The sequence below is a fragment of the Castanea sativa genome, chromosome 11, assembly GCF_040712315.1.
Source record: "Castanea sativa cultivar Marrone di Chiusa Pesio chromosome 11, ASM4071231v1".
Lineage (NCBI taxonomy): Eukaryota > Viridiplantae > Streptophyta > Magnoliopsida > Fagales > Fagaceae > Castanea > Castanea sativa.
Window position 1 is genome coordinate 52751570 of NC_134023.1, and position 13470 is coordinate 52765039.

The 13470-nt window shown below is 34.4% G+C and overlaps 1 protein-coding gene across 1 annotated transcript; it reads right to left on the reverse strand.

Moving 5' to 3' along the window:
* Nucleotides 1-483: 483 nt before the first annotated feature.
* LOC142617340 (rac-like GTP-binding protein RAC2) lies at nucleotides 484-4717 on the reverse strand. The gene is made up of 7 exons (XM_075790145.1): nucleotides 4402-4717; nucleotides 4184-4271; nucleotides 2963-3072; nucleotides 2761-2824; nucleotides 2178-2242; nucleotides 1567-1632; nucleotides 484-948 (listed from the first exon to the last, which is right to left on the reverse strand). Exons 1-7 carry the CDS (start codon nucleotides 4534-4536, stop codon nucleotides 850-852), a joined length of 627 nt encoding a protein of 208 aa, XP_075646260.1. The 5' UTR covers nucleotides 4537-4717; the 3' UTR covers nucleotides 484-849.
* Between the last annotated feature and the right edge of the window lie 8753 nt (nucleotides 4718-13470).

A 13470-nucleotide genomic window follows, 5' to 3' on the forward strand; every position in this document is an offset into this window, starting at 1 on the left:
TTTTTTATTTTTTTAAAATTTAGCTTATATATATATATGTGTGTGTGTGTGTGTTTAATTCAAGGGGGTAATTTTGGAATCTACTAATATTTTGATTTCATCCTAGAAAAAAATTGTATTTTTTGAGTTATAGACTTATAGTGATTAATATGCAAAGGCAATATATCAGTATCTGCTTTTTTGTTTTTTGGCGGGGGGGGGGGGGGGGGGGGGGGGGGTTTTCCAAATTCTATGGCCCAAACGTGCGAATCTCCCGAGTTTCGGCCCATAGTCATAAACAATGGCTAATTCGTTTTTTTTATTTAGTGCATTTACTTAAGTGAAAAAAGAGTAATATTTTATTTGAAGAAAAAAAAAGTGCTTTTAGAAACAACTTAAATTAATATGTGACAAAAAACTTAAAACTAGCTTATTTCTTAAAAGACAAAAAGTAAGATTATTTGCAAAAAAAAAAAAAAAAAAAAAAAAAACTGAAAAAAAAAACAAAAAAACATTTCCCATATGTAATGGGCTTGTACATCACTCTGCAAAGTGCAATCTATCCAATCCAATAATCTACTTTATCAGACAACACAGATATACTTTTAATCCAAACATGCTTGGAGTTCCAAAGCCACAACCTCTTTGACGTGCTTTTTTGTTTTTCTTTCCCAACGTGGAATGATATAAATAGAGCATATACTAGTTTATAGAAATGCCAAACTCATACAAATCAATGTAATGACCAGCGTGAAATTCAATGATTTTCTCTCAGATCAAATAAAAAAAAGACAAGAATGGACAACTGTTAGAGAGGAGGTAGTCATCATCATAGGCATATATAATAAGATCAGGAGCAGTAGAAGATTATCAAAGAATCCCGCATGTCCTTTGCTTTCTCTTTGCCTTTTTGGGCTTTGGAGGTTCCAGCACCAACTTTATAGATGTATCAAACACACCCTTCACATTCTGCAATTTTCAGTAGCAAAATTTCAATTTACAGTTCTTGGAACCAACTTGGAACAATGCTTTACAATGTCTAAAGTATGTTAAAATAAACACATTTGGATGCCAATTAGTACTATTTCATTACTTTTTTCTGTATCTACTATTCTGCATAGGTTGCTTTGCTTAGAACAATGATTTGATTCCTTGTTTCATTTTACTAATGAAGTGATTCCCGTACTGGGACAATGATGTCTCCAAATGGCTTGTGTTAGAGTTTAGAGGAGCTTTTTACAGACACATACCTATATTTTTCCCTTTATAATGATGTCTGAAATATATGTCACTAAACTAACATTCAGGTGGCAACTAGAAGAATTTTTTTTTCCCATGATGATGGGCTACCATCACAGAGACCTTACTGGGAACAATTTATATAAATTGGCTGCACAACAAGGTTGACCCGAAATCTCATGTCCTTTATGAATTACCAATCAATCAATATGTTCCCATTTTGTTCCTGTTTTCACTTCGCTAATATATCTAGTGGACCAAGGACTGAAGTTTGATATGATATCTTCTTCATGTTAAATGATGGAGTAACTTTATGAGAAAATATAAAAAAGAAGAAGAGAAACATACCTGCTGTGTCTTTGAGCTGCATTCTATGTATGCTACTGCTCCAATTTGCTTTTGCAGCTCTTCACCCTGGTATTAAAAGATGCACTATATAAATACATATAATTGAAAGGAAAACAACTACACACAAGATGGTTTTTCATTGATTTGTCTGTGTCTCAATAGAGGGGTGCATAAACATCAGACTAGGCCATACACACAATGTGACATGGCCTGGAAAACTAATTATTTCCACCAAAAAGAAAGATGGGTGCACTATTCAAATTGACTGTGCTTTGTTGAAACAATCAGTGTGTGCCCCATGTTCAGTTGGGGTTGAAAATAGACCCACGTACACTACTGCGTGTGGCATGTGAAAAACATTAATAAGTCTAAAGACCAACAAATTTCACAATTGTTTAGGTGGCAGGTTAATTTTGGCATACCTTATGCAATTGTTAGAGGTGCTTCCAATGGACGTGACGTTACATTAATAAAAATCTGCCACCTCAATTATTTGTGAAAACAAAATCTGTTGACTGATTGTCTCTGTAGCATTGCTATATGATGTATTGCTACAAATTCAAAATGCTCATGTGATTGTGGGAAAAAAAAATTGCAGGTTGCCTGCCTACCTGTTTTGTGGCAATGGTACATGCCCCAGGATAATTCAAGTGAAAATCTTCATCTTCTCTCAAATCTGCACTCCCAAATAACAATGTTTTAACAGGAAACAGTAATAAACACATGTACAAGCAGAAAAAATCTGGGTTTTTTTTTGGGGGGAGGGTACTGAGATTTTAATCTTCATGAATACTTAGACTGTCCAAAACAATTGTGAATATACCAGTCCATATATACTAAATATTGATGCAAAGCTATAAGAACATATACAGATATTTCTAGCTACAATTATGTACTTGAAAAGTATATATGTATGTATTCAAATATTGTTAATTGTAGGAGTGCATGACCATGTTGCACTTTTGATTACAACAATATACTTTAATTTGCTTGTACATTCCTGTATAATAGAATTTTGAAAAATCAGAAGAAAAAGAAGGGAAAAAAAGGAACTTTTCATTCTTCACTTTATATTTTCCACCGAGCATACTCGATTATCTAGAGAATTGGGACACTTCATGGAAAAGCAAGGCCATAGTTCTGGCAATAATCATTAACAGAAATTAAAAATTAATGAAGGAAAGAATCTATCACCTTGTTTGGTCCCCACAAGAACAATGGGCACTGATGGGGCATAATGTCTCAGCTCCGGAACCCACTACTCCAACATAAGAAGAGGCAGGAAGAAAAAGAAACAAGCACAAAGAATCTGATTAGTATATACATTTGGTTGAAACTTTTTGAAAATGAAAGAAAATCAAAAGAAGGATTTTAACAAAAGAAAAGAGAATCCTACTTTCTTTGATATGTTTTCAAAGCTAGGCCTACTTATTAAAGAAAAGCAAAGTAGGAAAACATCAGCTCCTCTGTAACTCAGGGGCCTCAGCCTGTTATAATCTTCTTGGCCTGCAAAAATTGCAGACATTGTAAGCTTTCATTCGATTGACTTTTAAAAGCCAAAGAGCTATGCTAATTGTGTTTTAGGAGCCGCTTTTGCATTATCATATGAGTTCCCACAATATTAACTTGGAAAGTTACTATTTATTTCAAGATTAATCAAGGTGCTTTGCAATAATTGGTTTTCAAAAACAAAGCTTAATGGGCTTGTTTTTTCATGTCAAATGGAAGTGCTGATGTGTTTCTAAGATATATGGAACATATTAGTAAATATTAAAATTTTTAGTAAGCCTAATTGCTACACGAGTTGGATGATTTCATGTAATCAAATGCTTTAGGAAATACAGAATTCTGCCTTTTTCACTGTCATTCAGCCAAATCATTAAAATGAGATCTAAATAGTTTTTTATTATCTACAAGACTACAATATTAAGTAGCTCTAATTAATTAGCCTTAGTCAAATACATACACCCGCACATGCTTTTTTCATATATGAATAAAAATGATACCATTGCTTCATTTGATACAGTCTATTCGATTTTCCTATGAATTGTAGATCACCACTACTGTTCAATTAGAATGTATTTTTTCCTTGCCATGATCCTTGTAACTCAATGACATTATCAAGTTCTCTTAATGGGGAGAACCTAGGTTTAAATTCCCTATTCCCAATTTTTGTATAAGCCAGAAAAAAAAAAGAAAGATGTGTTTTTCCTTTGGAAATTATCATTTATGCTATATATGTCTAAAAATCCTTTATGCTTGCTCACAATTAAGATTGAAAAATAATGAAAATTGAATCTTTGGTAGTAATGGTGATCAATTATAGCCATTAACAAAGTTCTTTTCATCACAGAACTAGAAAAACATATGAGCGTTAAGTTTAGACAAAAGCCATTTCATCAAAAGAAATTAATTGCATACAAGTACAATTTGCCCGATCACTTCGATCATAAACAAAAGCTTCAAATCAGAGGCCAAAATTTCTTCACCCTAAGGGAGGTCATGATTCTTGTACCATAACAAAGTTAACAACCATTGAAGGAAAACTAAAAATTGAAAGATAAAAAAACCATGCATCAAACAAATTGACCATTATAGAGGAAGAGTTTGAGAATACCAGCAGTATCCCAGAGACCCAAATTCACAGTCTTCCCATCAACCATAACATTGGCACTGAAGTTATCAAAAACAGTGGGGACATAATCCTGTCATACAATACATAAACCCACATTGGAAATCAAATGCACATTAACAGAAACAACAAAAAAAATGGAAAAAAAACATAAAAACAAATAAAGAACATGTATGAAAGTTAACAAAAAAAGAGTTTTGTACAGTTGGGAAAGTGTTGGTGGTGTAGGAGATTAGAAGACTTGTCTTCCCAACAGCACCATCTCCAACTGTCACACATTTGATAAACCTTGTTGTTGTTGTGCTAGGAGTAACTGCAGCATTCATTCTGTTATTCATAAAACAAACAAAGAACCAAAAGTAGAACAAAACTCTTTTTTTTTTTTCTCTCTCAGACAAACAAGAACTTGTAGTGCCTGTTTAAGATTCTCCCTCAAAGTCCGGTTAAGTTTATAACTTTATATATATCATGTAAGAGTAAGAGAGAGAGAGTTTGAGAAAGAAAACTTGAAAAGGTGCCAAAATTTTCTATAGGCTTTTGAAAGGTGGTAAAGACCTGTGACTGTGAGTTCACTTTAATTTGAGCTGTCAGGGAGGCAAAAAGTTGAAACAAAAAGCAGCCCACGTAGGAAATTAATCATTTCATATCAAAATATTGAAAAGTAAAAAAAAAAAAAAAGAAAGAAAAATGGAAAGAAATTATTGATTATTACGCGCTTGGGGAAGCATTTGAGTACAAGCTCCAATGATTTTAGCTGTGTACTTGTGTTGTAGTGTGCTTCTTTTTGGCAAATCAGTGATTTGGATTGCAGTCATGAACAATTGGAGGCGGTTTGACATATGTGTTTAAACACATGTTTTTAATTTTTAAACAATATTACACAAATAATATTGCTAGAACAACGTTATCAAATGACTCTTAAGTTTTTATTTTTATTTTTATAATCAGTAACTTTGGTTTAGTTAGAATATGAAACATTTTTTTTTAAAAATTTTATTTGTTTTTTTCTTTTTGGACAGTGGAGATTGGTAGATAGTGAAAAGGTTTCTTATAAATTGTTCTTATAATATTTATCTTTTTAATTTATCATCAAAAAATTAAGTTCAAACCACATATAGAGACACAATTAATTTGGCACGCAGCCAATGCATGAAGTTAACAAGTTACGTAGACATGTGGGTTTTTTCTCTTATGATTTGATAAAAATATTAAAAGCCTTTACGCAAGACAATGCTTGCAAATCCTCACCACCCTCTTGCATTTCCTTTCGAACCTTCAAAAGCCAATGCAAAATAACATTAGTATTTTCCCTCGTGTATATATATAATAACATATTAATGAAATTTTCACACCATATTGTAATGGCATATATAATATCTATATATATATTTTTTATACTAAATGACAGATAGTTTGAATTTGTCAAATTCGCTTTATAATTATTGTTCCATAAAGAAGTTAATTAAGACATTTCTTCTCAAAATGTTAAGACACTAATGCTATCTCATAAAAAAAAAAAGGTTAAGATTCTAATTAGTTTTGGTGTACAATAGACAAGAATTAAACCCAAGTTTCTTATGAAATTTTACAAGTTGACACTAATGTTAAGACACTAATGCTATCTCATAAAAAAAAAATGGTTAAGATTCTAATTAGTTTTGGTGTACAATAGACAAGAATTAAACCCAAGTTTCTTATGAAATTTTACAAGTTGAACTCCCATAATATATCATAATTAAGTATTGGAACTTTTAGGAGACAGTTTTTTTTTTTTTGGGGGGGGGGGGGGTGGTAAGATTTTAAATGATAATGACTTTATTCATAGTTGAAAATTGAAATCACATCAACTTATGTGATAGAGTTTGCAAATCGACCATTTAAAAAAAAACAATGATTCCACACCTACTTGAGAATATTAATTATGTCATCTAAGAACCTCTTTAATCCCACAAATTTCACATTTACAGTGGACGTGAACCTTAACAACTACATTTATTAGCAAGATAAGTAAGTATACTACAAAGTCATAGATCCTCTCAATGAGTTTGAAATCCAACAAAATCTCTATATTTTAACGAATCCAAAGTACATAATTTGTTGGAAAATTTATTTAGAATTTTTTTGGTGTTAATGAAAGTCTATTTTTTGTTAACAAGTAATTGGTATTTATCTATATGGATTTGATGGCTTTGCCTTAAGAACCCTTCTATAAATGGGAGAAGAGGAGATTAGAATTAAGCATAAAACAACGATAGAAAAAACATGAATTTTTACTTGGGATATAAGCTTATAGTGCACGAAAAGGAGTGCAGCTTGTGCATGAGAGAGGGCAAAGAAAAGTGAGAAATTTTATTTAATGGTGATATTGTTGTACTTGCTGTGAACTCAAATTTTATTCATAAACTTGAGAGAAATTTGTAATTGATTTCATTATCTAGGATTTGTTCCTAGCTAGTAAGTGGAGGTCAGTAAGAAGATGCATTTTAAGTAAAAAAATGAATTTTGAGCTTACGTGATTTCTTTATTACAAAGTAAAGTATTTACAAAATTTTTACAATAATTTTCTAACAATTTTAGGTATAAATTGTTCTTAGTTCCAATTTAAACTCATTGTTGAAATTACTTTTTTTTTCTCCATCAGTAACAACTAGTAACAATCTGTCACTTAAAATTTGTTGTGAAAGTATTATGAACATAGCGTTTCTCATATAAGATAAACTATAAGTTCAAAGCATATTGTTTATTAATATGATTTTTTTATAATAGTTTATTAATACGATAAGGATACTAATTATTTTTGCTAAGATTAAATCTTGAAAATCATCTATTGTTTTTAAATACAATAAATATATAAATTATTATTGTTAAGTAGGCTCCAAGCGAGATTTAAATACAATAAAATTTTACGTATTAATTTATTTCAAATTTGTTAAGATCTAAATGATTTTTTTTTTTAAGATTTAAGAAGAACAAATTTATGCTTTTGTTGTTAAGCTTACTGTTCCCCTCATATTTTAGATAAAATTGGTTTGATATTGTCAAAATAATCACAATCAAGTTCATTTTTTAAGACCAAGATATTGTGTTTTTTTTATTTTTTTTTAAGACCAAGATATTGTCAAAATAATTACAATCAAGTTCATTTCAGCTAGGCTTTTAAAAAAATTGAGTCTAGGAGGTTCAAAATTTTATTTTAGGAGGGTCAAATGAAATTATATATATAATTTCATTTGACCTATATTGGCCAACTCAAGAGTACGGGGCTCATTTGAACCACTTGAATTGTTCCTTGTGCCGCCCATGTAGCCAGTCTCCTAGTTTTCCTTCCATTTGATATGGGTGTTTTAACCTCATGATAAGTAGCAACTATTATGAAGCTACATTCGTTTAAAGCTTACAATTTTATGAGATTGGTTAATGAGGTTGGCCCAACATAATTAACATCATAAGATTAAAATTCATTTTGGTGAAACCTGTCCCATAATGTAAGACAGCTAACCTGTCCCGTAATGTGGAACATATATATAATGTCTAACTCGAATAAAGATTGATATCAATTATAAAAAAATAATAATAATAAAGATTGATATTAGTTGCCCTTGATCGTCTGTGTCTGAATTGCGTACAAATGCATTAGAGGATTAGAATTGATATTGTTTCATTTGTTATGGAAGCCACGAAAATTACAGCAAATGTCTATTTGCCTTCAAATGCTTTAGAGGATTTGAATTGATATTGTTTCAATTGTTATGGAAGCCATGAAAATTACAGCAAATATCCATATTTTTCTAAGGTACCGTAATCAACTTTTTGGAACAGGGTTCAAGAGCCCAACTGGACAAAATGAAATTAAGGAAAACCTAATGACTTACAGCAGTCCCATGAAAGGTATGTTTTTTTTTTTTTTTTTTTTGAGGGTTTTATGATGTGCCTTATGTTAGATCTCATTCTCTTTTCTTTGTGTTTGATTCTTAAGAAAGAAAAAGAAGAAATGAATAGACCGAAAGTCATGATGGGAAAATTTTGATGGTACCAGATTATAAAAATCCAAAATAAATGCACAAAAAAGTCTCCTTAATGTTGATGGCACAACTTTCAAATCCTCTCATTCTTCGGGAGTGATTTTGCTGGAAGAGTTGAGGCCGCGTTGAGTAAAGATATACCATACCCGCTGGGGCCATTGGAGATGAAAGCAAAAGCTTTGGAGGAAGGGGTTCTTTTTGCATGGGATGTGGGGCTTATCTTTGAGTGTGACTCACAGATTGTTGCTGAGGCTATGAAAGGATAGTGTGAACTACTAATAATCATTGGCAATATAGTGGAGGGAGTAAAACTTAAGCTAAAGGATTTCAGCGGAGTGCAAGTCTCTCATATTCGAAGGCAAAGCAATCGCTCTGCACACATCTTAGCTCAATATATTAGAAATTTAGTTAGTTTTATAGTTTGGATAAAAGAAAATCCTATTATGATTAAGTCGGCTTTATCTCAAAATGCTATTTTTTTTTTTTAATATTTTCATCTTAATAAAGTTACGATCTTCTTATCCCAAAAAAAAAAAATTCTCATGTTGTCGATAAGAGATTTAAAATTTAATTCCTACTTACACAGAAAATCAATTAATATCTTAATCTGATGATAATAAAAAATAATTATAGAATGAATCCCATAGAAGTGAAATACAGGGTAGGATGCATGTTTTACACGGCCACTAAAAGCATGTGGGTTTACAGACTGAAATTTGATACTCCCCGATGGTCACGGTTTGGGAACATTTTTGGTCCACCATTGGTCCTTAAGAAAAAAAAAAAGAGCACAATAGCTAGAATCACGTTGGCGGTCTATTAGGGTTTAAAATGATACAGTTTTATTTTTACCCGACAAAATGAAATTGTATGGTTTTCACTTTTCAGTACAAATGCATTCTTGCAAATGGACAAAGTAGCTTCCGTAGGCTATAGCATAAAACAATATGCATTTTTCCTCTTTTATTTTTATAAAAAAAAAATCAAGAAAAAAGTTTTTATATATAAATATATACAAAAATGCAAATTGCACTATTTAAGTTAAACCAAAATTCATTTCAGGTTTTTAACTTTATTTTCATTCAATTCAATATTCTAAGGCCTTACATCTACTTTTGTTAGAATATTTTGTTAAGTATCTAACTCAATAATAAAAAAACAACAAAAAATTCTCGCATAATTAAAAAAGTATATAATTGATAAAAAAATTTTGAGAAAAAAAATCAACAAACTCTCCCCAGTGCTTTCCCAAAAACCAAACAAAAAATAGAGAGAAGAAAAAAATATTTTTCTTTTCCAAATCTCATAACATCATTATAAACAGAATCACAAACACAAACAGAACCCCTTTTCTCTTTAACTACTCAAATGGATTGATGTCTTGCTTTGTTTAGATGAAGAACCACTTCGCCTCTTGTCATTGGTCGTAGAAGCAAGAGGTTTGGGAACCACTGCGCCTCTTGCTTTGTATAGTTTACTCAATTTTGATAGGAAAATTGAGAAAATTTTATTAACTTTGGAATGCAACGTTTACATCATGATGAAGAGCTTGTTCTAGAAAACAAGGACTATCTTTAACCCAAACATCAAAATCAGTAATGCCACAAGCATACTTTGCTAATAAATAGGCTGGCCTATTGCCTTGCCTGTTTATATGAGAGAACTCCACAGATCGGAACTCATGAGACACTACCCTTACATTATAGACCACTACAGCTACCGAGGCTGGAGGGGGTGAGTCCTCCTTCAGTGCGTTCACAAGCACTAATGAGTCACCTTCAAGCACAATATCAAGGATAAGCATATCCTTTGCAAAGTGGAGGCCAAACTCGAACACTTTCGCCTTAACCTCGATAGCTCCTAACGACGCCATGATCTTCTTGCTGCACACCCCAACCACCCTACCTGCATTGTCTCTGATCAACACTCCCACCCCCGCGGCCTTCTGTGCATCGTTAGGCTCATATCGTATTTTCCCAAATCTAACAAAGGCATGAAGGACGACTATTTAATCACCTTCAGGAGATGGTTCGACGGTCCTCATTGTCCAGTCGAATGGGGAAAACTAGGTGTGATTCCTTAGGATTTAGATCCCCTGGCCTGGAATTTAGTTCTCCTAACTTCATCACCTAGCTGCACATTGTATTTTATCATTCTTTGCATTTAATATTTTTCTTGATTTAACCTTGTTTGACTTCTCGGATGTTATCTTTGTAGATAAATAACACGTATTGCCCCGTCTGAGCCTAATCAACATCGCGGATCTCAACAAAGTCTTAAGATCCAAGGTATTCGTAAGTGAAGACCTACAAGTGAGGGCGACTCATCTCATCTTGGGATATGAACCATTGTCATCCACCTACCAAGATATCGGCAACGCAATCATTGAGGGTGACCGGAGACGTAGAAGGATAGACGTCTCGAAACCAGATTTCCTTGCCCCACACAACTTACCGGACGACCCTTCCATCATCCTATACGTTCGCCCACTAAAAGCTATCCCTCCTTTGGCGCAACCTGAAGCAACAACCGTCCGAGAAGAACCCACACCTCCTTGCCTATCTCTTGAAGAAGAAATAGACCAGTTCCGACTTGAGGAAGTGGAGAAACCTCCAGAAGGTCACATTGTTAACATCTCGGACGAAGAAAAAAAATCCGACGAGGGCTCTCGTACCTATGGTATCCAGGGTTTCATAGTTGTGCGTATTGATAGTAGTGACGAGGAGGAAGAAGAAGAGATGTCTCAAAAAACAGGCACAAGTTTGAAGGACCTTCTCGTCTTTGATCTTGTAACGCCCCTGCTGTATGGATGCCATTTTGGCTGCTCTTTTTGCTGTGCAACTGCTGGGTTCTCACAACATGCCTGATACTCTCTTAGGTACTCCAGAGCGTAATCCACCACAGCCCTACTGCATTTCTTTTCCTCTCCATTTCTAACCTTATTCCGATCCGTCCACATCGCACATGCAATCATCATTATTTTGTCAACAATATCCCTCTCCCATCGTACCACCATTGTGACGTACCATATAAGATCCATGAACGAAGCAAACAGTAGATTCATCTGCCTAGAAAACAGCTTAGACATCCTCCAAACTTCCTTTGCATTTGAAAAGCTCCAAAATAGGTGACCTGAGGTTTCCGCTTCAGTTTGACACCTTACAGTAGCTATCCATCAACACCTTCCTCCTTTTGAGATTTTCTTTAGTGGGCAATATGTCTTTGCAGGCCCTCCACGCAAAGTGCCACATTTTATGAGGAATATTCATACTCCACAGGAATTTCCAAAATTTTCTTAGATTACTATCGTTTGAGACACATGCTATATCACTCTTGGATGCCTCCTCCATCGCCAACCAATAGGCACTTCGGACACTGAATAACCCTGTCGTTGTAGGGGCCCATATTTGCTTGTCATCCTGAATGTTTTAGCTTAGAGCAATCCCACTTATAATCTCAGCCTCATGGGCCAAGAAAACCTGATTCAATACCTCCTGTTTCCACGTCCCAGTGTTGGCATCAATCAGTACCTCTACCTGTGCATCCTCTTGAAGAGTAACCGGAGGAGAGCTGACCTTAAAAGATGAGGGAGTGGGCAACCATTTATCCTTCCATATTTTGATACTCTTTCCATTCCCCACTTGCCAACGAAGACCCTTCCGAACTACACCCTGTGCAGCCATTATGCTCCTCCATGCAAAAGAGGGGTTATTTCCCATGCTTGCCTCTACAAAGTCACATGTAGGGAAATACTTTGCCTTAAAAACCTTGACCATTAGTGAATCCCCACCCCTTTGTAATCTCCATCCTTGCTTTTCCAAAAGAGCCAGTTTAAATTGCTTCAACTGCTTAAATCCCATGCCACCTTCAGCTTTTGGAGTGCAAAGCTTATCCCAACTCATCCAAGCCATCTTCCTTTCATCCTTACACTGACCCCACCAAAAATTCCTTATTAAGCTAGTTAATTCATCACACAGTGAGTCAGGTAATTTAAAGCAACTCATAGTATACGTTGGAATTGCCTGTGCCACTGCTTTTATTAAAATTTCCTTACCCGCCTTGGATAGTAGTTTCTCCTTCCAGCCATCAAGTTTCTTGTGCAACTTGTCTTTAATCTCCTTGAAAGTATCCTTCTTATTTCTTCCCACCAATGAAGGTAACCCCAGGTACTTCTCATGCTGTTTGATAATTAGAGCCCCAAATTTAGACTTCATCTCGTCCTGTACTTCCTTTGTGGTATTTTTGCTAAAAAATAGAGAGGTTTTTGTTCTGTTGAGTTGTTGCCTTGATGCTTTCTCGTAAACCCCTAGGATCCGCTGTAGAGTCTCACATTCTGCAATTGTTTCTCTATAGAAAATAATGCTATCATTTGCAAAAATAAATGAGATAACCTAAGACCCCCCCTACGTACAGAAATCCCCTCCATATTGCCATCAGAAACAGCTTTCTTAATTAAAGCGGAGAGACCTTCAGCACAAATTAAGAAAAGATAGGGAGATAGAGGATCACCTTGTCGTAAGCCTCTCGATGGTGTGATTTTACCACTCAGTTTGCCATTGATCTTGATAGAATAAGTGATAGAGGTGATACACTGCATCATGAGCCCTCTCCATCTCGTGGCAAAACCCAATCTCTTCATAATTCTATCTAGGCAACCCCACTCTACTCTGTCATAAGCTTTGCTCATATCAAGCTTCAAGGCCATCTCCTTTACATTACCTATCCTTTTTTGACTTATGTAGTGCATGGTTTCAAAAGCCACTAAAACATTATCCGTTATGAGCTTACCATTCACAAAAGCGCTTTGAGTTTCACTGATAATTGAAGGGAGAACTTTCTTCAGTTTATTGACAAGTGTTTTGGCTGCTAGTTTATAGACCACATTACACAAGCTAATTGGTCTAAAGTTTGGCACCCTTTTTGGATTATTTATTTATTTTTTTATTTTTGGAATAAGTACAATATGGGTCTCGTTGAAGTTTGGAGGCATAACTCCCAAGTTTAAAAAATTAACACTGTCTTTATGACCACTGCACTTACTGTGGGCCAGAATTGTTGAAAGAAAAGAGGGGGCATCCCATCTAGGCCAGGCGCCTTCAACGGGTACATCTCTTTCAAAGCCCGCAACACCTCATTTGGTTGGAACTCCCTTTGCAAGCTTGAATTCATGCCCTCAGTGACTTGAGGTTGCACTGCCTCCAGAAGCTCAGAGAACTCAGTGGGATTACTTGAGGTAAATAACTCTGAATA

What these genes read in the sequence shown, in the direction of transcription:
- LOC142617340 (XM_075790145.1), bottom strand. Translation starts at nt 4,536, where the DNA reads ATGAATAACAGAATGAATGCTGCAGTTACTCCTAGCACAACAACAACA. An exon ending in CCACCAACACTTTCCCAACT is followed by an intron (nt 4,272 to 4,401) that starts GTACAAAACTCT and finishes ATTGTATGACAG; the next exon opens with GATTATGTCCCCACTGTTTT. An exon ending in TTGAAAACATATCAAAGAAA is followed by an intron (nt 2,825 to 2,962) that starts GTAGGATTCTCT and finishes ATGTTGGAGTAG; the next exon opens with TGGGTTCCGGAGCTGAGACA.